Raw genomic sequence first — 26,146 nt, 5'->3', positions numbered from 1 at the left:
TTTTGTCTTTTTAGTAGAGATGGGGTTTCACTGTGTTAGCCAGAATGGCCTCGATCTCCTGACCTTGTGACCTGCCTGCCTCAGCCTCTCAAAGTGCTGGGATTACAGGCATGAGCCACCGTGCCCAGAGACCTTGATAGTTTTGAGGTGTACGGGTCAGGTATTTTTGCAGGATGCTGCACTATTAGTAATGGAATTTATCTGATGCCTTTCTCATGGTAAGACTGGGCTATGGGTTATCGAGAGGAAAACCACAGAGGTAAAGGGCCAGTTTAATCACATCATAAGGGTATATACTATCACCATGATTTATGACTGCTGATGTTGGCCATGGTCACCTGGCTGAGGTCGTGTTTGTCAGGTTTCTCATCCCATCACTGCCTTCCATACTGCACTTTTTGGAAACAAGTCGCTATGTGCAGTCCGTGTCTAAAGTGTAGGTAGTTGGCCAGGCATGGTAGTTCATGCCTGTAATCCCAGCTACTTGGGAGGCTGAGGGAGGAGAATTGCTTGAACCTGGGAGGCGGAGATTGCAGTGAGCTGAGATGGCACCATTGCACTCCAGCCTGGGCAACAAGAGTGAAACTCCGTCTCAAAAAAAAAAAAAAAAAAAGTGGGGAATTATGCTCCCCATTTATTATGTATTTATTTATTTAATTAATTTTTGAGACAGGGTCTCATTCTGCCACCCAGGCTGGAGTGCAGTGGCACAATCACGGCTCACTGCAGCCTCGACCTTGGCAGCCTCAAGTGATCCTCCTGCTTCAGCCTCCTGAGTAGCTGGGACCACAGGTGTCTGCCAACACACCTGGCTAATTTTTCTATTTTTTGTAGAGGTGACGTTTCACCATGTTGCCCAGGCTAGTCACAATCTGCCCACCTCGACCTCCCAAAGTGCTGAGGTTACAGGCTGAGCCACCACGCCTTGCCTATTTATTTTATTTTATTTATTTATTTTGAGACAGAGTCTTGCTGTGTCACCAAGGCTGGAGTGCAGTGGCACGATCTTGGCTCACTGCAACCTCTGTCTCCCGGGTTCAAGTGTTTCTCCTGCTGCAGCCTCCTGTGTAGCTGGAATTACAAGTCCCCACCACAATGCCTGGCTAACTTTTGTATTTTTAGTAGAAATGGGGTTTCAACATGTTGGCCAGGCTGGTTTCCAACTCCTGACCTCAAGTGATCCACCTGCCTCGGCCTTCCAAAGTGCTGGGATTACAGGTGTGAGCTACTGGGCCTGGACTTATTTATTACATTTTAGAGACAGAGTCTTGCTGTCCCCCAGGCTTGGAATGCAGTGGCATGATCATAGCTCACTGCAACCTCCAACTCCTGGGCTCAAGCAATCCTCTTGTCTTAGCCTCCTGAGTAGCTGGGACTGCAGGTGTGCACCACCACGTCCAGCTAATTTTTAAATTTTTATAGAGATGGAGTCTCACTATGTTGCTCAGGCTGGTCTCGAACTCCTGATCTCAAGCAATCCTCCTGCCTCGGCCTCCCAAAGTGCTAGGATTATAGGTGTGAGCCATTGCACCCAGCCCCTATTTTTTTTAACAGGTTTATTGAGATTCTCATATAAAATTCACCCTTTAAATGTACCATTTAGTGGTTTTAGTACATTCACAATGTTGTGCAATCACCACTATTAGTTCCAGAACATTTCTTCACCCCCGCAACCCCAAAATCCCTATATCAATGAAGCAGCAACTTCACATCTCTCTCTCCCCCAAGTCCCTGTCAACAACTAGTCTTTCAGTCTCTATGGATTTGTCTATTCTGGACATTTCATATAAATGGAATCACAACATTTGTGCTCTTTTGTGTCTGGCTTCTTTCACTTAGCATTATGTTTTCAAGGTTCATCCACATTGTAGTTTGCATCAGAACATCATCCTTTTTTTGCCAAATAATATTCCATTGTATGGATATACCACATTTTGTTTATGCATTCATAATTTGATGGACATTTGGACTGTTTCCACTTTTTTGGGTATTATGAATAATGCTATTATGAACATATATGTACAGGTATTTGTATGCACATATATTTTCAATTCTCTTAGGCATATATCTATGGATGAAATTGCTGGGTCATATAGATAACTCTATGTTTATTACTATGAGAAACTGCCAGACTGTTTTTTAAAGTGGCCAAACCAGCCGGGCATGGTCGCTCACGCCTGTAATCCCAGCACTTTGGGAGGCCAAGGTGGGTGGATCACCTGAGGTCAGGAGTTCGAGACCAGCATGGCCAGCATGGTGAAATCCCGTCTCTACTAAAAATACAAAAATTAGCCAGATGTGGTGGTGGGCGCCTGTAATCCCAGCTACTTGGGAGGCTGAGGCAGGAGAACTGCTTGAACCCAGGAGGTAGAGGTTGCAGTGAGCTGAGGTGGTGCCATTGCACTCCAGCCTGGGTGACAGGATGAGACTCCATCTGAAAATAATAATAATAATAATAATAAATAAATAAATAATAAAGTGGCCAAACCATTTTACAATTCCACCAGCAATGTCCAAAGCTTCCAATTTCTCCATATTCTTATCAACCCGTGATTTTCTATTGTTTTGATTCTAGCCATCCCAGTGCATATGAAGTGGTATCTCACTGTGGTTTTGATTTCCATTTTCCTAATGAGTAATGATGTAGAACAGCAGTCCTCAACTTTTTTGTTACCAGACACCAGTTTCCTGGAAGACAATTTTTCCATGGACAGGGAGTGGAGTCGGGGGGATGGTTTCTGGATGAAACTGTTCCACCTCAGATCATCAGGCATTAGATATTCAGAAGGAGTGCACAACCTAGACCCCTCACATGCACAATTCACAATAGGGTTCACGCTCCTATGAGAACTTAATGCCACCGCTGATATGACAGGAGGAGGGAGGTGGAGCTCAGGCTGTAATGCTCACTAGCCTACTGCTCACCTCCTGCTGTGCGGCAAGGTTCCTGTCTGTGGCACAGGGCTTGGGGACCCGATGTAGAGCATCCCTTAATGTGCTTATTGGCCATTTGCATATTGTCCATTTGCATATCTTCAATTCTATTGAGAAATGTCTATTCAAATCCCTCACCCACTTTAATCAGGTTGTCTTTCTTTTTTTTTTTTTTTTGAGATGGAGTCCCGCTCTGTCGCCCAGGCTGGAGTGCAGTGGCGCGATCTCGGCTCACTGCAAGCTCCGCCTCCTGGGTTCACGCCATTCTCCTGCCTCAGCCTCCCGAGTAGCTGGGACTACAGGCGCCCGCCACCACGCCCAGCTAATTTTTTGTATTTTTAGTAGAGACAGGGTTTCACCATGTTAGCCAGGATGGTCTCGATCTTCTGACCTCGTGATCTGCCCGCCTCGGCCTCCCAAAGTGCTGGGATTACAGGCGTCAGCCACTGCGCCTGGCCAGGTTGTCTTTTTATTGTTGAATTGTAAGAGTTGTTTATATATTTTGGTTACAAGTCCTTTATCATGCATATGACTTGCAAATATTTTCTTCTAGTCTTTGGGTTCTTTCACTTTCTTGATGGTGTTCTTTGAAGTACAAAAGTTTTTAATTTTGATGAAGTCTAATTTGCCTATTTTTTCTTTCTTTATGTTTTTGGTGTCATATCTAAAAAAAATTCCCTAGCCCAAGGTGACAAAGATTTACTCCTGTTTTAAATTTTACAGTTTTAGTTCTTACATTTAGGTCTATGATCCATTTTGAGTTAGTTTGTTGTATGTGGTGTGAGGTAAGGGTTCAACTTCAATCTTTTGCATACGTCTGTCCAGTAGTTCTTGCACCATAAGTTGAGAAGACTGTTTTTCCTCGCTGAGTTGAATTGTCTTAGTATCTCTGTCAAAATCAATTGACCATCAATGTAAGGGCTTACTTATGGGCTCTCAATTCTATTCCATTGATCTACATGTTGATCCTTACAGAAATATCACTATCTTAAGTATCTTTGTAGTAGGTTTTGAAATCAGGTACTGTGAGTCCTGCAACATCTTCTTTTTTTTTTTTTTTTTTTTTTTGAGATGGCGTCTTGCTCTGTCACCTAGGCTGGAGTGCAGTGGCGCAATCTCAGTTCATTGCAAGCTCCGCCTCCCGGGTTCATGCCATTCTCCTGCCTCAGCCTCCTGAGTAGCTGGAACTACAGGTTCCTGCCACTGCGCCCAGCTAATTTTTTGCATTTTTAGTAGAGATGGGGTTTCACCATGGTCTCGATCTCCTGACCTCGTGATCTGCCCACCTCAGCCTCCCAAAGTGCTGGGATTACAGGCGTGAGACACTGCGCCCGGCCAACATATCCTTTTAAAAATTGTTTTGGCTATTCTAAATCCCTTGAATTTCCATATCAATTTTAGGGTCAGCTTGTTAATTTTTGCAAAAAAAACAAAAAAACAAAAAAACAACAACAAAAAACAAAGGCAGCTGGGATTTTTGACAGAGATTGCACTGACTTTACAGATCATTGGAGAGCATTGCTACCTTAACAACACTAAGTCTTCCAATCCATGAATATGAGATATCTTTCCATTTATTTTGGTTTTTAAAATTTATTTCAACAATGCCTTGTAGTTTTCAATGTACAAATCTTGCATTTCTGTTAAGTTTACTCATAAGTATTGTATTCTTTTATTTATTTATTTATTTATTTATTTATTTATTTGAGATGGAGTTTTGCTCTTGTCACCCAGGCTGGAGTATAATGGCGCAATCTCAGCTCACTGCAACCTCCACCTCCCAGGTTCAAGCAATTCTCCTGCCCCAGCCTCCCAAGTAGCTGGGATTACAGGCACCCGCCACGATGCCGGGCTAATTTTTGTATTTTTAGTAGAGACGGGGTTTCACCATGTTGGCCAGGCTGGTCTCGGACTCCTGACCTCAGGTGATCCACCCACCGAGGCTCCCAAAGTGATGGGATTACAGGTGTGATCCACCATGCCCGGCCTATTTATTTATTTATTTATTTACTTTTTGAGATGGAGTCTCACTCTGTTGCCCAGGCTGGAGTGCAGTGGTGCAATCTCAGCTCACTGCAACCTCTGCCTCCCAGGTTCAAGCAATTCTCCTGCCTCAGCCTCCCAAGTAACTGGAATTAGAGGCATGCGCCACCACGCCTGGCTATTTTTGTTTACTTTTTTTTATGTTTTATTTTTAGTAGAGACTGGGTTTCACCTTGTTGGTCAGGCTGGTCTCAAACTCCTGACCTCTGGTGATCCACCTGCCTTGGCCTCCCGAAACGCTGGGAATACAGGCATGAGCCACTGCACCCAGCCAGTACTGTATTCTTCTAGATGCTATTGCAAATAAAATTGTTTTCCTAATTTCATTTTGGGATTGTTCATTTCAAGTGTATGGAAATACAAGAGACTCTTGTTGATTGATCTTATATCCTGCAACCTTGATACACTTATCAGTTCTAATTTTTTTATTCCTTAAGATCTTCTATACGCAAAATCACATCATCTGTGAACAAAGATAGTTTTACTTTCTTTCCAATCTGAATTACTTTTATTTCTTTTTCTTTCTTAATTGCCCTGGCTAGAACCTTTGGTGGCAAAAATAGACATACTTGTCCTGTTCCTGCTCTTAGGGAGGAAGTGTTCAGTTTTTCACCATTGAGTATGATGATATTTGTGAGGTTTCCATAAATGCCCTCTATCGTGTTTAGTTTCCTTCTATTCCTAGTTTGTTGAATGTTTTTATTATGAAAGGGTGTTGGATTTTGTTGTGTTTTTCTGTGTCAATTGATATGATTGTGTGGGTTTTTCCCTTTATTTTAGTAATGTAGTGAATTAAATTGATTGATTTTTGCATGTCAAACCATCCTTGCATTCTGGAGATAAGCCCTACTTGGTCATGGTGTATAAGCTTTTTTATATCTTGGTGAATTAAGTTTATTGGTGTTTTGTTGAGGATTTCTGCATTTGTATTATTGAAGGATATTGGCGTGTAGTTTTCTTGTTATGTCTTTGTCTGTTATTGGTATCTGGGTGCCAATGAGACACCCAGTCCTCATATGAGGTCTGGCTTTATTGAATGAGTTAAGAAGCATTCCTTCCTTTTCTACGTTTTTGAAGAGTTCACGAAGAATTGGCATTAATTCTTCTTTTCTTTTTTTTTTTTTTTTTTTGAGACAGAGTCTCGCTCTGTCTCCCAGGCTGGAGTACAGTGGTGTGATATCGGTTCACTGCAAGCTCCACCTCCCGGGTTCACGCCATTCTCCTGCCTCAGCCTCCTGAGTAGCTGGGACTACAGGTGCCTGCCACCACGCCTGGCTAATTTTTTTTTAATTTTTAGTAGAGACAGGGTTTCACTGTGTTCACCAGGATGGTCTCGATCTCCTGACCTTGTGATCCGCCCGCCTCAGCCTCCCAAAGTGCTGGGATTACAGGTGTGAGCCACTGTGCCCGGCTGGCATTAATTCTTCTTTAAATGTTTGATAGAACTCACCAGTGAAGCCGTCTGGGTTTGTTTTTTGTTTTGTTTGTCTGTTCTCATTCATATTCATATAATCAGTGGTTAGCAAAGGCCTGTCTGGGTGTTGAGTATGGGGCACCATGGAATATAAGGACTTTTTTATTTCACTAGGATCTTGATGTGTTCACCAGACAGGCCTTCAGAGCACCTGGCTGGAGCCACATTCTACAGAGTCACAAAGTGAGATTAAGCCTTCTGCCATGCAGTGGAAAGGAAATGCACCCTCAGCCCTAGGGCAGTAAAGACACACTCACCATCATCCAGAATGACCAGCAGTGGAGCCAGAAGATCACACATGCCCTGGACATAGCCGATCTCAATGTGCTGCCAGATGTAGCTAGAAGAGACACAAGGGGCCAATGATGGCAGCCGTGGCCTGCCTCTCCAACCCACTCCACCTTCTGTTCCTCCTGCTTCGGTCCCCAATCCCTCACCTGGACCCCTCCCTCAGCCTCCTGCCTGCATCTCCATCCCCGATCTCTCTCTTCAAACATCCTATATGCAGCCACCAGGATGACCTCCCTAAAGGCCAACTCAGGAGGCCTCTTCAGGCTCAAAACTTGCACAAGCACCCTGCTGTCTGATGGGATGTTATCCAAACTCCTTTACTGGGGGTACAAGGAGTAATGGCCTCCTCTCAACTCATCTTCACAGCCTCAAACATCGCTTCCCACTGTCTTCCTCTCCAGCAACATTGACGTATTCACTTTGCACAAAAAAATCACAAATTTATGTTTCTGTATCTTTGCCCTACGGCTCCCTTTGTCAGGAATTGCAATCTGTCCCTTACTAATAACAGCTTATATTTATTGAGCGCTTACTGTATACTCAACCCACTATTTTCTTTTTCTTTCTTTTTTTTTTTTTTGAGATGGAGTCTCACTGTTGCTCAGGCTGGAGTGCAGTGGCGTGATCTCTGCTCACTGCAGGCTCCGCCCCCTGGGTTCACGCCATTCTCCTGCCTCAGCCTCCCGAGTAGCTGGGACTACAGGTGCCCGCCACCTCGCCCAGCTAATTTTTTGTATTTTTAGTAGAGATGGGGTTTCACCATGTTAGCCAGGATGGTCTCGATCTCCTGACCTCATGACCCGCCCGTCTCAGTCTCCCAAAGTGCTGGGATTACAGGCATGAGACACCGCGCCCGGCCTCTCAACCCACTATTTTCAAAATAGTCATGTGAAACATGGACTATCCCATTTCACAGGCATAAGCCATTGCACCCAGCCTGAATGTACACATTTTTTAAATGTACATTTAAAAAATGTCCATGGATTATCCCATTTCACAGATGAGGGGACTGAAGCATAGACAGGTAAATGACATGTCCCAAATCATACACTTAATAATAAGTGGCAGAGGCAGTACTTGAACCTAGGAGGCCTTACTCAAGGATATATGATCTTAGCCTCTATGCTAAATGGTTTCTTTAGTTTTCTTTTTCTTTTTCCTTTTTTTTTTTTTTTTGTTGAGACAGAGTTTTGCTCTTGTTGCCCGTGCTGGAGTGCAATGGTGCAATCTTGGCTCACTGCAACCTCCACTTCCCCGGTTCAAGCAATTCCCCTGCCTCAGCCTCCTGAGTAGCTGGGATTACAGGTGTGTGCCACCACACCTGGCTAATTTTTGTATTTTTAGTAGAGACAGGGTTTCGCCATGTTGGCCAGGCTGGTCTCGAACTCCTGACCTCAGGTGATCTGGCCGCCTCGACCTCCCATGAGCCGCCGTGCCCAGCCTATGGTTTCTTTAGTTTTCTTAATGTTGTCAAAATCCATCTCAAAAGGTCATCACCACTGTGAAGTCTTCCATGATTTCTCCCTATGCCTTAACCAGGGAGGAGTCAGTTTATTTTCACTTCTTCCCAGAATTTTTTTCATTTTAATGTAACACTTATGAGACTATATCATAGTTTAAAACATTTAAAAAATATGTACATTCAGGCTGGGTGCGATGGCTCATGACTGTAATCCTAGCACTTGGGAGGCCAAGGCAGGTGGATTGCCTGAGCTCAGGAGTTCAAGACCAGCCTGGGCAACATGGTGAAACCCCATCTCTACTACAATACAAAAAATTAGCCGGGCCTGGCAGCGTGTGCCTACAGTCCCAGCTACTCGGGAGGCTGAGGTAGGAGAATTGCTTGAACCCAGGAGGCGGAGGTTGCAGTGAGCCGAGATCGCACCACTGTACTCCAGCCTGGGCAACAGAGCGAGACTCCATCTCCATTAAAAAAAAAAAAGTACATTCATATTATGTTATACAATATACAATCAATTAGATATTACTAAATTGTTAGTAGTCATTAATTCTGGGTGAGTGGCACTGCCGGGCAGAGATGAAGGGAGAAGTTTCTCTTTCTATCTTATGAACTTCTAATTTCTTTGATTTAGATTTTTGTTTTGTTTTGAGACAGGGTCTCATTCTGTTGCCTGGGCTGGAGTGCAGTTGTGTGATCACAGTTCATTGTTGCCTCAACCTCCCAGGTTCAAGCCATCCTGCTGCCTCAGCCTCCCAAAGTAGCTATGACTATAGGCGTATACAATCATGCCTGGCTAATTTATTAAAACTTTTGTAGAGATGGGGTCTTGTTATGTTGCCCAGACTGGGTCTTAAACTCTTGGCCTCAAGCAATCCTCCTGCCTTGGCCTCCCAAAGTGCTGGGATTAGAGTTGTCAGTGATTTAGATTTTTAACAAGCATGGGTTACTTTCATATTTTAAGAAATATCAATAATAATTTTTATTATTTTTATTACTTTTTAAGAGATGGGGTCTTACTCTGTCACCCAGGCTGGAGTACAATGGTGTAATCATAGCTCACTGCAACCCTCTAACCTCTAGGCTCAAGCTATCCTCCTGCCTCCACCTCCCAAGTATGCAGGACTACAAGTGCATGCCACTATGTCCAGCTAAATGTTGAGTTAAAAAAAATTATTTTGTAGTGATAGGGTCTCACTATGTTGCCAGGCCAGTCTCTACTTTTTTGAAGTCTGTGAAGAACTCAAGTGGCCTCAAGTGATCCTCCCATGTCAGCTTCCCAAAGTGCTGGGATTACAGGAATAATATCTTTTTAGTGAACAGTAATAACCAGTCTTAGATCTTGGCTTAAAGAAAAACAGAAAAAGGACAGATTCTACAGCCAGAGACATGGCTATGAGTTCCCGCTCAGCCACTGCCCGATGCCCACTCAGCAATGAGGCTCTTCCTGGAGCCTCCACATCGTCACCTATAAAAGGGGTTAATACCTCGTCGGGTTGAGGAATAAGTGAGCGATGATAGTACAGGCCTCAGGACAGTGGCTGGTATACAGTAAGTGCTTAATAAATGTTCTATATTATTGTTGTTAAATTTTCACTGTGGGCTAAGTAAGATTCCAGGTGAGTATGATGCCAGCTTCAGAAGCTGAAATAACTTCTAGGCGGGCCCCCTACATCCCCCATCCCACCCACCCGCCATCCCCATCCCCTAGATCCCCTCGCTGTCCCCAGCCACCTGCACATGATGTTACGCAGCTTCTCCAAGTTGGCGGGCGTGAAGTACCAGTAGTTGCGGTCGCACCTCTGCACATCCTTCTCGATGCGGTGCAGGTTCACCGTGTACAGATCCAGCAGCTCTGGCTATAGGCCATCGGGGCAGGGGGTAGGGGGAAGAAATGAAAAATTACATCTAAGTCCCCACTGGAAAGCAGCAATCCTATCTCCTCTTCCTAACCCTCTCCTGTTGTCACTGAAAATACATCTCCCACCTGGACCAGCCAGGTGTTTGATTTTGTTTGTTTGTTTTCTGGGAGGGTGTGGTTAATTTGCAGGATGAAAATTCTCCCTCAGAGAGTTACAACTATAGCTGGAAGTGAACCTCTCTCTGCTGAAAACTGGACAAGGAGAATGAAGAACTGCACAGAGGTCAAATTCTGGTAACGTACTGGCCTGGCTGCTTGAACAAGTACCTTAATTTCAAAATGGCTCAATGATATGGCAAGAAAATAAGAAATATTTAAGGACCAAAAACTAACCCAGAAAGGTGAGAAAACACCAAAGCTGGCCTTTGCCTTAAGGAAAGCTGCCAAAGTGGGAAAATTTAAGCTTAGATTTGATTGTTTTTTGCTCCCCTACTCAAGTTGAAGATCTAATAAGAGACTTTCCTACAGGAAGGTAGGGCCCTAAAGAGTCACACCCTCAGAAAGGGAAAACTAGAAAAACCCACTAATATCTTGGGATCTCAAAACAATTGCCTGCCCACAGTGACAGCAATATTTTTCATCCACAGTTCACCTCATGAATGTTGTCACTTTGGGTCTGAGTGAAACAGTTACAATACCTGACTGATTATACCTTGAACATAGTTATTAAATTAAATGTAAATGTTATCTCCCTGCATAATTAAGAGCCACAAATCAGGTTTGTAACTCATGCGGTTTATAACCCAAACTCCCATTACCTGGGTGGTCTGAAAGATCAGAGAATGTAGTTGTCATCTCATATTTGTTATTTCCCTGGCACTAGAAAGAAGCAGAAGAAAACCCCTCTCTTGAGGAATCTACCTTCCACCTGGGTCTTAAATAGTACAGCAGATAATATCCCAAGAAATATGAGCTCATGTTCAAAAATCATGAAACACTCAGAGAAAGAAGGTGCCAGGAGTGATGGTTGGCATAAATACAAGAAAACAGAATCAGAGCCATCAGGGCCTCAGTTGTTAGAAGTATCAGAAACAGATCATAAAATAAGTATGTTTACTGTATTTAAAGAAATAAGGCGGGGCACCGTGGCTCATGCCTGTAATCCCAGCACTTTGGGAGGCCGAGGCGGGCGGATCACTTGAGGTCGAGAGTTTGAGACCAGCCTGACCAACATGGAGAAAACCCATCTCTACTAAAAATACAAAATCAGCCGGGCATGGGTGCGTGCTTGTAATCCCAGCTACTCGGGAGGCTGAGGCAGGAGAATCGCTTGAACCCGGGAGGCGGAGGTTGCGGTGAGTCGAGATCACGCCATTGCATTCCAGCCTGGGCAACAAGAGCAAAACTCTATCTCAAATATAAATAAATAAATAAATAAATAAGAGGTTAACAATAAGAACAAAAGCTGGGGTGCACTGGTTCATGCCTGTCATTCCAACACTCTGGGAGGTCACAGCGGGTAGATCACTTGAGGCCAGTTCAAGACCAGCCTGAGCAACATGGCAAAACCCCATCTCTATAAAAAATACAAAAAATTAGCCAGGCATGGTGGTACAGCCCTGTAGTCCCAGCTACTCGTGGGGCTGAGGTGGCAGGAAGGATTGCTTGAGCCCAGGAGGTGAAGGCTGCAGTGATTGCACCACTGCCCTCCAAACCACGCACAGAAGGAGACTATTTCAAAAAAAAAAAAAAAAAAAGAGCAAGAGACTATAAAATAATCAAGTAAGTCATTTTATAGCATATTTGAAGAAAGGCCAAATAAAATGTTAAAAATATATTAAACACTAGAGATAGGTGACAGAAAATAAAACATTCTGGAAGAGAGAATTACTGAATTGAAAGGAGATCTGAAGAACGATCCAGAATTCAGCACAGAAGGACAAAGAAATGATAAAAAAGATAAGCAAGCTAGGTGCGGAGGCTCACACCTGTAATCCCAGCACTTTGGGAGGCCAAGGCGGGCAGATCACGAAGTCAGCAGATCGAGACCATCTGGCCAACCCGGTGAAACCCTATCTCTACTAAAAACACAAAAAATTAGCCGGGCGTGGTGGCGGGCGCCTGTAGTCCTGCTACTTGGGAGGCTGAGGCAAGAGAATGGCATGAATTCAGGGCGCAGAGGTTGCAGTGAGCCGAGATCACGCCACTGCGCTCCAGCCTAGGTGACAGAGCGAGACCCTGTCTCAATTAAAAAAAAAAAAAGAAAAGCAAAGCAAAAAATGTGGAAGCCACTGAGGTATGTGCTTCATCTAAATAAGAGAGTAGACTAAGAAAGAGGAAAACATGAGTGACACAAAAGGAAGCTCAAGATCAGGACAAGGAAGATCGTGAATGATAATGACACATCAGGTGCAGTGGAGTGGAGGGCGTCAGTAGGCTTTTGGGGAGAAGTCCTTGGACATACAGAACAAATGAAAAACATGATATGTCTAAATGTTTGAAAAGAGATTTAGGAAAGTGGCAAAGACTTCTGGGGGTGAACTGACTTTAAATATGCAGCAAACTAAGAAAAAGAAAACAGGAAAATGAAAACACATCTAGGAAAAACAAATTTTTTTTACAGGAAAGACAAAAATTAGGACAGTTTACTACATGGCTTACATATTACTCTTAAAATAATGCAAGCACTGACATTTACAGTAGATGCATAAAATATTATAACACTGTACACTTTTTTTTTTTTTTGAGACGGAGTCTTGCTCTGTTGTCCAGGCTGGAATGCAGTGGTGCGATCTCAGCTCACTGCAAGCTCTGCCTCCCGGGTTCACGCCATTCTCTTGCCTCAGCCTCCCAAGTAGCTGGTACTACAGGTGCCTGCCACCACGCCCGGCTAATTTTTTGTACTTTTAGTAGAGACAGGGTTTCACCATGTTAGCCAGGATGGTCTCGATCTTCTGACTTCGTGATCCACCCGCCTCAGCCTCCCAAAGTGCTGGGATTACAGGTGTGAGCCACAGTGCCCAGCCTCCCTTTTTAAATGCTACGTTATCTTCTTTCCCAAATGGGTTTCTACAGTGAATCCTCCATGACGGAAAAAATGCAACGAACCAGAGGTCTGACTCTGGGGTCATTCTGGCTAACAGGCTTGTAGTACATCCCACCCTCCTGCAGCTGGAAAGAAGGAAATGGAACGGAGGGTCCTGGTGACTTACAGAGTAGGTGACACCGCTGGAAGACACAGGGGACACCTCGTTGGTAGAAGTAGTCACAGCCAGAGAAGCCAGGGCAGGGAAGAGACTTTCCATCTCAGGCTCCTCCGAGAGGTTGTCCTCACTGTCCGCCTGGCCATGTTTCTCTGCCTCGCTGCTCCTCCAGCCCTCCATCACAACATCGTCCTTTTCAGGCAGGGCCATGTCCAGGCTGCCCGTGATGGACATGAACTCGTCCATGCTCTCGTTGGCCAGGAGGTCGCTCTCCAGGCTGTCCTGCACAGCCAGCTCCTCCCGGGGAGCCTCATCCTGAGATGTGGTGGCCTCGCTGCACTGCCTGTCATCCACGCTGCCATCCCTAGGTCGCAGCACCGGGGGGGTGTTCCGCTGGGCATCCAAGACACTGTCTTCTGTGCTCAGACTGGGCTCTGAGTGCTCTGAGAGGCCCGAGGAGAAGTTATGGGAGGAAGGATGACCCGAGTCTGGGGAACAAGTGCCGTTCACTAGGTTCCCATTGGGGATCTTGGGCTGTTTCTCCTCCAATCTGCCTTCAGCCTCCACCTGCTCCACCTCATCCACAGACTCAAACACCTGAGGACAAGGTGCACAAAAACAGATGGACCGGCATGTCGACTGCAGCATTACTTACATCAGCAACCTAAACATCCAACAACAGGTGATCGGCTTAAATATGGATCAAGCATGCAGTGGAATACCATACAGTCAGTGAAAAGAACGAGGCAAAACAAGGTGTAATATACGCTCCCATTTGTGACAAATAAGAAAGTGATCTAGGCTGGGCATGGTGGCTCACGCCTGCAATCCCAGAACTTTGGGAGGCCAAGGCAGGTGGACTGCTTGAACCCAAGAGTTTGACACCAGCCTGGGCAACATGGTGAAACCTGGTCTCTGCAAAAAATACAAAAAATTAGCCTGGTATGGTGGCACACACATGTGGTCTCAGCTACTTGGGGGGCTGAGGTGGGAGAATCACCCAAGCCTGGGGAGTCAAGGCTTCAGTGAGCTGTGACCATCATGCCACTGCACTCCAGCCTGGGTGATGGGAGTGAGACTCTGTCTCAAACAGCAATAAAAAAGTGATCTATGTGCTTGTGTATGCATAAAATAATCCACAAAGAGACAAAAAAGTACTGCAGTTGACTCTGTTTTGTCTTGTTTTCTGAGATGGAGTTTCTCTCTTGTTGCCCAGGCTGGAGTGCAGTGGCACAATCTTGGCTCACTGCAACCTCCACCTCCCGGGATCAAGTGATTCTCCTGCCTCAGCCTCCCGAGTAGCTGGGATTACAGGCACTCGCCACCACGCCTGGCTGATTTTTGCATTTTTATTAGAGATGGGGTTTCACCATGTTGGCCAGGCTGGTCTCGAACTCCTGACCTCAGGTGATCTGCCCACTTCGGCCTCCCAGAGTGCTGTGATTACAGGCGTGAGCCACCACGCCCCGCCTGCAGTTGACTCTGAGAAGGGGGTACTAGGGAATCAAAATAAGGGGAGACAATAACTTTTCATCATATAGACTTTTACCATGTGTACATAATTTTATTTTTATGTATGTATTTATTTATTTAAGATGGAGTCTCGCTCTGTTGCCCAGGCTGGAGTGAAGTGGCACGATCTTGGCTCACCGCAACCTCCGCCTCCCGGGTTCAAGCAATTTTCCTGCCCCAGCCTCCCAAGTAGCTTGGATTACAGGCATGTGCCACCATGCCCAGCTAGTTTTTGTATTTTTAGTAGAGTCAGGGTTTCACCATGCTGGCCAGGCTGGTCTCGAACTGCTGATCTCAGGTCATTCACCTGCCTCGGCCTCCCAAAGTGCTGGGATTACAGGCATGAGCCACCGTGCCCAGCCTCATGTATACATAATTTTTCTCATTCAAAAAATTAGTTAACACATGGAAAAGGCCAAAAAAAAAACCAAAAAACAAAAAATAAAAAACCCTATTACTTTTACACCCATGTGGTTGACTATTATGAATCAATTTTTCAAGTTAGATATACATGAAATACTATGAAAAAAACTCCAGAATACATTTTAGAGATTTTTTTGTGACTCTTTGTGTTCTTGGATCATATCAAGGGTACACAGTTAAAGATCATGTTCCAAAGTCACCTGAAATATTTCTTCCCTGTGTGGTTATGTCACCAACTTGATTTATGGTTAGTTTCATGTGTTTCTGTGTTTTCAAAAACTTCTTTTTGATTCAATTGATTTTAATTATGTAAAAAGTTTACCTAGCTTCAGAGTCAAAACCAGAGTTTTTTTTTTTTTTACTCCAAAATCAAAATTAGGAAGCAAGGCATATTCAAGGAAATGTAGCTTCTGTCTCTGCCCCCTCCTCTCTCGGTAATCATTCTGATTCGTTTCTGGTTTCTCCTCATACCATTCTCAAAAATGGAGGCAAATATATACAGATATTAATATTGCCTCTTCTTACACAAAAGGTGACAACACTCTATGCATGTTTTTGCACTTGGCTTTGTGTGTGCGTGTGTGAGACAGGGTTTCACTCTGTCACCCAGGCTGGAGTGCAGTGGCGTGATCATGGCTCACTGCAGCCTCAACCTCCTGGGCCCTGGTGATTCTCCCACCTTAGCCTCCGGAGTAGCTGGGACTACAGGCACGCACCACCATGCCCAACTGATTTTTTTTCGTATTTTTTGTAGAGACAGGGTTTTGCCATGTTGCCCAGACTGGGTTTAAGCTCCTGGGCTTAAGCTATCTGCCTACCTTGGCCTCCCAAAGTGCTGGGATTACAAGTGTGAACTACCATGACCAGCCAGCTTTTTTCTTTAAAAACGGAGTGAGATTGAGTTACCTCTTTTCACCGATTGAAATGGAAAGTTGTTGAACAACATATATTGTGGCATTTATGTACACATTTAAAAAACAACTACCAAACATTGCTATAGATTATATATTTCTGTGTATGCATATGCATACAGAAGGTTTTGAAAGGAACACAGCAAACTGATGATAGTGGTGTTATTTCAAGGGAGGGCAGGCAGAGATTAAGGACGATCAAAGCAGACTTTGACTTTCTCTACAATGTTTTAGTTTTTTGCAGGGGTGATAGATCCATATATTTCTTGCATTACTAAAAAAAAAAACAAAAAACAATGTTTAATGCTAATATAAAAAGCTAAAACAAATAAAGCAAAAAGTGACCTACAGATGACGGACACCCAACCCCCATGACCCCAGGCGGAAGGGAGAGGAGTGGGTGGGAGGGGGTGAGGCCTCCACAAGGTCACCTGTGTGCTGCTGCTGGAGTCGCTGTGCAGGCGGATGTTCTGGCGGCCCGAACTGCAGCTCTGGGAGGACTGAGAGAAGAAAGAGCAGGAGGGAGGGAGGGTGAGGCTGCACCCTGGCCCAGAGCAGGAAGGACTGCTGGGCTGGGAGCCAGGAAGTCTAGTTTCATCTCTATTCCTAACTTGCACAAGTCCTCTCTCAGAGCATCAGTTTCCTAGCTGTAAAATGAAAGGGGGGCACCACTCCCTGCTTCTTGGAGCCTGTTCAGAGACCGCTTTGACCTCTGGGTTCCCACCTCTGCAACTAGAGCACCCCACCTTTAACTGCTCTGTAATTGAGACTTCTGGCCAATATTTCAGTTCAACTCACAGAGTAACTGGTTCTATTAATGGCTCCCCTTTTTTTTTTTTCCATGATCCCTGTATACATGCTTCTGCCCTATAACCTCATAGTCCTTGCCTACTCTGACACTAGACTTGGCCATGTGGCTTGCTTTTGTCAATGGGATGTTAACAAACTTGACTCAGCAGAGGCTTAGAACACCCTTGTGCATTTCCGCTTTCTCTCTGTGGCATCTGCTTTCACCGTGAGAGCACGTCCAGGTTAACTTGCTGGGCAGTGAGGCACGTGGAGCACAGCTGAGTCACCCCAGACAAATACGAGAGCCCAACCAAGATAAACAAATGTTTTAGTTGACCAGTTACGGACAGCTGGTGCCAGAATAAGCCTCACCTAGCCCAGTTAAGAACAGAACTTCCCAGCTGACCCAGAGTTGTGAGCAAAAATAAACGGTGACTGTTGGAAGTCATTGATTTTTGGTGGTTGTTTGTTACACACTGTTATTGTGGCAATTGATGACTGATATCATCACTGCTGAAGAAAATTAACTTTTTTTTGAGAGGGAGTTTCGCTCTTGTTGCCCAGGCTGGAGTGCAGTGATGCAATCTTGGCTCGCTGCAACTTCCGCCTTCCGGGTTTAACTGATTCTCCTGCCTCGGCCTCCCAAGTAGCTGGGATTACAGGCGCTTGGCTAATTTTTGTATTTTTAGCAGAGATGGGGTTTCACCATGTTGGCCAAGGCTGGTCTTGAACTCCTGACCTCAGGTGATCCACCCCCCTTGGCCTCCCAAAGTACTGGGATTACAGGCGTGAGCCACCACCCTCAGTCAAGGGTGGTGAGATCCTACTTTTTACTGAGATCCTACTTTGGGCTATTAAACTGGAAGTTCTGGGAGGACAGACCAGTCTGTCCGGGTCACTGGAACATTCCTGATATCCCAGGATATTCCTGATCGTACCTGCACATAGTAGATACTCAATAAGCATTTGTTGAATCAATGAAAGTCAGGCAGTGTGCCAGGCACTTTATATACATTGTCTTGTTTGGACTGTACACAAACCTCCTCTACACCTGATTATTCCCATTTTACAGATGCAGAAAACTGAGGCCCAGAAGAAAAGGTACTGGTAGGGAACCCCAGAACTACTAAATGGTGGGACTAGAGTTTGAATTCAGGTCTGATTCCAAAGTCACCCCACACTCTTAAAGAAAAAACCAGGGGTGAGACTGTCACCAGGCCCCAGACACCCAGTCTTCACCACTCTTAGAACAGCCCAATGAAGCAGACCCTGACCTTCCCCAGCCCCCGTGCTCCCCGAGGCCAGCCGCCCATCACCTCATTGCTGATGGTTGAGTCCCTGTGCAACATCCGGTGCAGGTGGCTGTCCAAGCTGGCCCCGGATGAGCATTTGGCCAGGGCGGCCGCATGGGACTCCCGCTCCCTCTGCCGCACGATCGCCTCGCAGCCCAGCCACTCAGCCATGGTCTGTGTGTAGCAGGCATGAATCTGCTCGTCTACCTGCCAGGGCAGATGCAATGTCACCCGAGGTGTCAACAAAGGGGCGCCTGGGGAGGGCCAGACCAACGTGGAAGAGAGTGGCTCTGATCCATCCAACATTCATGCAGTTAACATCCAGCAGATATTAACTGAGCACCTACTATGCTATGCCTAGCACTGGTTAGGCTCTGAAGACACAAAGGGAGCAAGGCTACTTCTTTATTTCCCTCCTTCCTTTATTCATTCATGCATACATATATAAATTTCAACTATTCATTGAGTCCTTACTATGTGCTAGATAGTACACAGGCCCTGGGGATACAAAAGTGAGAAGACTGTTTCTATATTTCTTTCCCTCCCCCCCTCCCTCCCTCCCTCCCTCCCTCCCTTCCTTCCTTCCTTTCTTTCCTTCTTGACAGAGTATTGCTCTGTCACCAGGCTGGAGCGAGGTAGCACGATCTTGACTCACTGCAGCCTCCCAGGTTCAAGCGATTCTCCTGCCTCAGCCTCCTAAGTAGCTGGGACTACAGGCGTGCGCCACCATGCCCAGCTAATTTTTGTATTTTTTTTTTTTTTTTAGTAGAGATGGGGTTTCACCTTGTTGGCCAGGATGGTCTTGATCTCTTGACCTCGTGATCTGCCCGCCTCAGCCTGCCAAAGTGCTGGGATTACAGACGTGAGCCACTGCGCCCGGCCAAAAGTGAGAAGACTGCTGCTTTCTTTTTTACTACCTTCCCTCTCTCTTTCCTCATTCATTCATCCATTCATTCACTCACTCAATTTGATAAGTACCTATTACATACCAGGCACCAAACTAGCCATACGGAATACAAGATGAGCAAGATGCTGACCTTCCCCCACCCATCCACTCAATCAAAGCATGACCTGAGGGCCTCCCATGTACCCCACATGGGCTACAGGTGCTGAGGATACAATACAAATAAAACCAACCCGCTTCCTTTCCTTACAGCAATGGCCTTACAGAAGGGCCACATATTTCCAGCTTTTTCCTTGTGGGATTCAGCAAAGAGGTGGGGAGCTTCCATTGTCCCTGAGTAACACAGCCCAGGTAACAGGCTCTGCGTCTGCCAGACCTCTGGGCACCACGGGGATGGATTGGCTGATCTAGGTAAGGAGAGCCAGGATGGGAAAAGAAAGGGTGGGAAGCTCGACCCTCTCCTATGGCTACTCAGGACTTCGGGAGGGGGACCGAGGGTCCATCCTGCCCAAGGGCCTCGCCTGAGCCACTCCCTCCTGCTCACCTCCCTGAGACTCCTCCAAGCCCTGCCCACCTCCCAATTCCCACTGCCATCCTAGGCCAGGGTTACACCACTTTCACCTAGATGCATGGCCCCAGCAGCCTCCATCCAGGTCTCTGTTGCAGCCTGACCACCCCGCCCCCCGATCCACGCACCACTTAGCAGTCGTGATCCTTGTTTCCTCTCCAGCCTCCCCTCTCACTGCTGTCTCCACCGTCCTACTCCTTCATGTCTCAGCAACTCACACCCACCATGCCCTTCCTGCCCCTCCCTAAACCCATGCGGACACACACACCACACCACGCTGGTCTCCCCTCCAGACTTCTGCCTGTGCTGTCTTCTCTTCCCTTCTTCACCCTCTTGGCCTGAAAAGTAATTCCTTCTGAGAATTTAGGAACAACCAGCTCCTCCAGGAGTCTTCTCTGACTGCCTTCACCCCTGCCCATCTTAGGTGCTTCCCATATGCTCCTGCAGCCCTCGGGGTTGCCTCAATCCCACCAGTGACCACCACAACCCCCATGAAACTGGGAAGGACCTCACCTAATGTGCTTCTGTATCCCCAGCTCTGAACACGGGGCTCTGTACATCAGAGTTGTCAGTTACTGACTCCCCAGGAAGCCACCCGGCATGGGTGAAGTGTGGAGGGGCCTCACACTAGTACTGAGATGAACTTCAGACATTTCACTAGCATGGGTCCTTATAATACAGAACTACAGAAACTTTCTGCTTTCTCCTCTCCTTCAACTTTTCTGATTACCCCAGGGAGAAAGGGCCAGTCTGGTGCTCCTATGCTTCCCACACTTCTCGATACTTTGTCATCTCCCCTCCATCCTTTATATTTTTTTAGACAGGGTCTTACTTTGTCACCCAAGCTGAAATGCAGTGGCACAGTCATAGCTCGCTGCAGCCTCCAACTCTTGGGCTCAAGCAATCCTCCCATCTCAGCCTCCTGAGTAGCTAGGACTATAAGCACACGCTACCATGCCCAGCTAGTTTTTAAATTTTTTGTAGAGATGGGGGTCACGCTATGTTGCTCAGGCTGGTCTTGAACTCCTGGCCTCAAGCAATCCTCTTGCCTTGGCCTCCCAAACATAATCTCCCTTTTTAACAAAGAGACGGCAGGCCTTAGGCAGGCTATAACATCTAGTTAGAACAGAATTATACCATTTAATCTCACTCTATTTTTATAGTTTCCTTCTATTCACGACAAGTTATACTGGCTTCTCGTTTATGGCAGGGATATAAAATATCTTTTAAAATAAGTTGTATAAATCTTAAGTGAGTCAATTTAAATCAAATGTTAAATAAATAATAGTACAAGTGATATACGAATATAGAGTGTAAAATACCACCAGATTTTAGGCCGGAGGCAGTTGGCTCACGCCTGTAATCCCAGGACTTTGGGAGTCCGAGGCGGGCAGATCACAAAGTCAGGAGTTCAAGACCAGCCTGGCCAACCTAGTGAAACCCCGCCTCTATTAAAAACACACAAAAAATTAGCCGGACGTGGTGGCAGGTGCCTGTAGTCCCAGCTACTTGGGAGGCTGAGGCAGGAGAATCGCTTGAACCCAGGAGGCGGAGGTTGCAGTGAGCTGAGATCGCACCACTGCACTCCAGCCTGGGCAACAGAGCGAGACTCCATCTCAAAAAAATAATAAAAGAAAAAAACATACACAAGCAGATGCAAAATCTGGTGAAATCCTAGTTAAGGCCTGCAGTCTAGCTAGTTGTATTGTGTCAGTGTTAACGCTCTGGTTTTGACAGTGTACTTTAGTTACATAAACTGTTACCACTGGGGAAAGCTGGGTGATGGGTACCTGGGACCTCTTACTTTTGCAGCTTCTTGTGAACTTATAATTACAAATGCTTCTCGACTTATGATGGAGTTATGTCCCAATAAATGCATCATAAGTTGAAAATATCTTAAGTCAAAAATCCATTTAAGGCCGGGCGCGGTGGCTCATGCCTGTAATCCCAGCACTTTGGGAGGCTGAGGCGGGCAGATCACGAGGTCAGGAGATCGAGACCATCCTATCTAACACGGTAAAACCCTGTCTCTGCTAAAAATACAAAAAATTAGCCAGGCGTGGTGGCGGGCGCCTGCAGTCCCAGCTACTTGGGAGGTTGAGGCAGGGGAATGGAGTGAACCTGGCAGGCAGAGCTTGCAGTGAGCTGAGATCGCGCCACTGCACTCCAGCCTGGGCAACAGAGCAAGACTCCGTCTCAAAAAAAAAAAATCCATTTAAGGCCGGGCGTGGTGGCTCATGCCTGTAATCCCAGCACTTTGGGAGGCTGAGGCGGGCAGATCACGAGGTCAGGAGATCGAGACCATCCTATCTAACACGGTAAAACCCTGTCTCTGCTAAAAATACAAAAAATTAGCCAGGCGTGGTGGCGGGCGCCTGCAGTCCCAGCTACTTGGGAGGTTGAGGCAGGGGAATGGAGTGAACCTGGCAGGCAGAGCTTGCAGTGAGCTGAGATCGCGCCACTGCACTCCAGCCTGGGCAACAGAGCAAGACTCCGTCTCAAAAAAAAAAAATCAATTTAAGGCCAGGCCCGGTGGCTCACGCCTATAATCCCAGCACTTTGGGAGGCCAAAGTGGGTGGATCACTTGAGGTCAGGAGTTCAAGACCAGCCCGGCCAACATGGTGAAACCTCGTCTCTACTAAAAATACAAAAAATTAGCCAGGCATGGTGGCGGGCACCTGTAGTCCCAGCTATTTGGGAGGCTGAGGCAGGAGAATGGTGTGAACTCGGCAGGCAGAGCTTGCAGTGAGCCGAGATCGCGCCACTGCATTCCAGCCTGGGCGACACAGCAAGACTCTATCTCAAAAAAAAAAAAAATCAATTTAAGGCCAGGCCCGGTGGCTCACGCCTATAATCCAACATGGTGAAACCTCGTCTCTACTAAAAATACGAAAATTAGCCAGGTGTGGTGGCGCATGCCTATAATCCCAGCTACTTGGGAGGCCCAGGCAGGGTAATTGCTTGAGCCTGGGAGACGGAGGTTGCAGTGAGCCAAGATCACACCACTGCACTGCAGCCTGGGCAACAGAGTGAGACTCTGCCTCAAAAAAAAAAAAAAAGAAATACATTTAATAACATGATAAAGCCATCATGAAGTCAAAAAATTGTAAGACCAACCGTTGGAAGTTGGGGACCATTTATATTTCAAAATAAGAAGCTCAAAAATATGAATTGCATCTGTTTCTTTTTACTTTTAAAATGTGACTATGAGGGCCGGGCACGGTGGCGCACGCCTGTAATCCCAGCACTTTGGGAGGCCGAGGCGGGCGGATCACGAGGTCAGCAGTTTAGGACCAGCCTGGCCAACATGGTGAAACCCTGTCTCTACTAAAAATACAAAAAGTAGCTTGGCGTGGTGTCGGGCGCCTGTAGTCCCAGCTACTGGGGAGGCTGAGGCAGGAGAATCACTTGAACCTGGGAGGTGGAGGTTGTAGTAAGCCGAGATTGCACCACTGCACTCTAGCCTGGGCGACAGAGCAAGACTCTGACAGACAGACATTCTGTCTCAAAAAAAAAAAAAAAAAAAAAGGTGACTACGAAAACATTTAAAATTACACATGTGTTACAATAATCAAGACAGAGTGGTACTGGCAGAAGGACAGATTTATAGATCACCGGAACAGAAGAACCCAGAAACAGACCTACAAGTATGTTCCCAACTGTCTTTTTGTTGTTGTTTTGTTTTTTTGAGATGGAGTCTTGCTCTATTGCCCATGCTGGACTGCAGTGGCATGACTTCGGCTCACTGCAACCTCCACCTCCCAGGTTCAAGCGATTCTTCTGCCTCAGCCTCCTGAGTAGCTGGGACTACAGGCGCCCGCCACCATGCCCAGCTGATTTTTGTTTTTGTTTTGTATTTTTAGTAGAGATGGGGTTTTGCTATGTTGGTCAGGCTGGTCTTGAACTCCTGACCTCAGGTGATCCACCTGCCTCGGCCTCCCAAAGTGCTGGGATTATAGACGTGAGCCACCGTGCCCGGCCCCAGCTGTTTTTTAACAGTGCAAGAGCAATTCAATGGAGGAAGGACATCTTTTCAACAAATGATGCTGGAGCAATTGAACACCAAAAAACGAAAAATGAACTTTGACCTAAATGACACACTGTATATAAGAAAAAAAAACTCAAAAGATTTTACCTTAAATGTAAACTAGAAAATTTTTAGGATAAATCGTAGGAGAAGATCTTCAGGACCTAGGGCTAGGCAAAATTTTCTTAGACTTGACACCAAAAGCACAATTCATAAAAGGAAAAATTGATAAACTGAGTTTCATTAAAAATTTAAAAATTTGTTTTGCAGAAAACCCTGCTTACAAGATGAAAAGTTACAGACTTGGAGGAAATATTTGCCAATCACGTATCTGAACAAAGGACAGTTATCAGAGTATATAAAGGACTCTCCAACTCCACAGGAAAAAAAAACAAACAATCCAATTAGAAGGTGGACAAAAGACGTTAGCAGACATTTCACCAGAGAAGATACACAATGGCAAATAAACACATGAAAAGACCTTCAACTTCATTAGCTGTTTAGGAAATGCAAATTAAAACAAGGAAATATCAATTATCCATGTCAGGTGGCTGAAATAAAAAATAGTGACAAGACAAAACTCTGGTGAAGATGCAAATGTGGATCACTCATATTTTGCTGGTGGACACAGAAAATGATACAGTCACTGCAGAAGTGTGGTAGTTTATTTTCTCCCCTTAGAGACAGGGTCTCCCGATGTTGCCCAGGCTGCACCTGAACTCATGAGCTCAAGCGAACCTCTTGCTGAGACTAAAGGCATGTGCTACTGTGAAAGTTTGCCAGTTTCATATAAAACTGAACATGCGACTACTATATGACCCAGCAATTACATTCTTACTCATTTATCCCAGATAAATGACAAGTTATGCTCATACAAAAACTGTACACGAATGTTCATTACAGCTTGATTTGTAACAGCCAAAAAACCAGAAACAACTCAGCTGTCTAGCAACAGGTGCTACAGCCACATCATGGAATACTACTCAACCATCAAAAGGAATCAACTCTTGATACTCTCAACAACTTGGATGAGGTTTTATGCTGAGTGAAAAAAAGTCAATCCCAAAACATTACACACTGTATCATTCCATTTATATAACATTCTTGAAATGACAAAATTATAGAAATGAAGAACATATGATTAGTGGTTGCCAGGAATTAGGGCCAGGGTGTGGGTATGGGGGAGGTGAGTCTGGCTATAAAAGGACAACGTGGGGGTCCTTATAGCATTAAAAATGTACTGTATGTTGGCCGTGGTGATGGACACAGATCTACACATGTGAGAAAACTGCAGAGAAAACACACACACACACACACACACACACACACACAAATAAGTACAAGTAAAACTGGGAAAGTCTGATTAAGATGAGTATATTATACCATGTCAATCTTCTGGTTCCGATATTTTACTACCTTACAGTTTTGCAAGATATTACCATCAGAAAAAAACTGGGTAAAAGATGCACATAGTTCTCCACATTCATTTCTTACAACTGCATAATCTACACTTAGTCCAAAATTTAAAAACGTCAAAATTGCCTATGTGGCTTGCATTGTGTTTCTATCGGACAGCGCCGCCTTCGGGTTCCCATCTTCCCCGTTATCTCCCTCCCCTTCCTTGGTCCAGCGTGGAACCAGAGCTCCCCAGCCCCACAGTATCTGGCTCCTTTTGTTGTGTTTCTATCGGACAGCGCCGCCTTCAGGTTCCCATCTTCCCCGTATCTCCCTCCCCTTCCTTGGTCCAGCGTGGAACCAGAGCTCCCCAGCCCCACAGTATCTGGCTCCTTTTGTTGCCAAAGACCCCAGTGCCCATGGCAGGTAACCGACCTCTTTCCTTTCTGTTTCCGTCATCCCGAACTGGTAGTGGCCCAGGAGGAAGGGCCACACGGCCTTGCGGATCTCAGGCTGGATGCCTCCGTAGTAGATGAGGCGCAGCAGCTCCTGCTCCTCATAACTCTGTGGTGTGTGGGGAGGAGCAAAGAGTTTAGTCAACAGAAAACCAGGGGGTGGTTTTAGTAGGGATGGGGTTTCACCATGTTGGCCAGATTGGTCTTGAACTCCTGACCTCCAGTGATCTGCCCACTTTGGCCTCCCAAAGTGCTGGGATTACAGGCGTGAGCCACTGCACCCAGCCACCCTGAGCTATCTTCTTCTCTTTTTTTTGAGACAGAGTTGCTCTGTCACCCAGGCTGTAGTGCAGTGGTGTGATCTTGGCTCACTGCAACCTCCGCCTCCCAGTTTCAAGTGATTCTCCTGCCTCAGCCTCCCGAGTAGCTGGGATTACCAGTGCTTGCCACCACATCCAGCTAATTTTTGTATTTTTAGTAGAGACGGGGTTTCACCATGTTGGCCAGGCTGGTCTCGAACTCCTGACCCCAGGGTGGTCTCGGACTCCTGATCTCAGGTGATCCGCCCTCCTTGGCCTCCCAAAGTGCTGGGATTACAGGTGTG

General features: G+C 45.9%; 1 protein-coding gene and 1 non-coding gene across 3 annotated transcripts in view; one reads left to right on the top strand and one right to left on the bottom strand.

Moving 5' to 3' along the window:
• SGSM1 (small G protein signaling modulator 1) overlaps positions 1-26,146 on the bottom strand; it is a 120,983-nt gene that overhangs the window by 14,919 nt on the left and 79,918 nt on the right. For both annotated transcript variants that reach the window (XM_034949039.3, XM_034949038.3), the window contains 6 exons: positions 25,523-25,651; positions 18,217-18,399; positions 16,543-16,611; positions 13,275-13,862; positions 9,936-10,060; positions 6,709-6,791 (listed from right to left, as the gene is read on the bottom strand). In XM_034949039.3, coding sequence (XP_034804930.3) covers positions 6,709-6,791; positions 9,936-10,060; positions 13,275-13,862; positions 16,543-16,611; positions 18,217-18,399; positions 25,523-25,651 — 1,177 coding nt within the window. The remainder of the gene's footprint in view (positions 1-6,708; positions 6,792-9,935; positions 10,061-13,274; positions 13,863-16,542; positions 16,612-18,216; positions 18,400-25,522; positions 25,652-26,146) is intronic.
• Positions 10,679-10,746, top strand: LOC112438191 (small nucleolar RNA SNORD56). Its single transcript, XR_003026668.1, has one exon. It is a non-coding gene; the product is annotated as a small nucleolar RNA SNORD56 (small nucleolar RNA).

The sequence above is a fragment of the Pan paniscus genome, chromosome 23, assembly GCF_029289425.2.
Source record: "Pan paniscus chromosome 23, NHGRI_mPanPan1-v2.0_pri, whole genome shotgun sequence".
Classification (NCBI taxonomy): Eukaryota; Metazoa; Chordata; class Mammalia; order Primates; family Hominidae; genus Pan; species Pan paniscus.
This window is presented reverse-complemented; position numbering and strand designations above follow the sequence as displayed.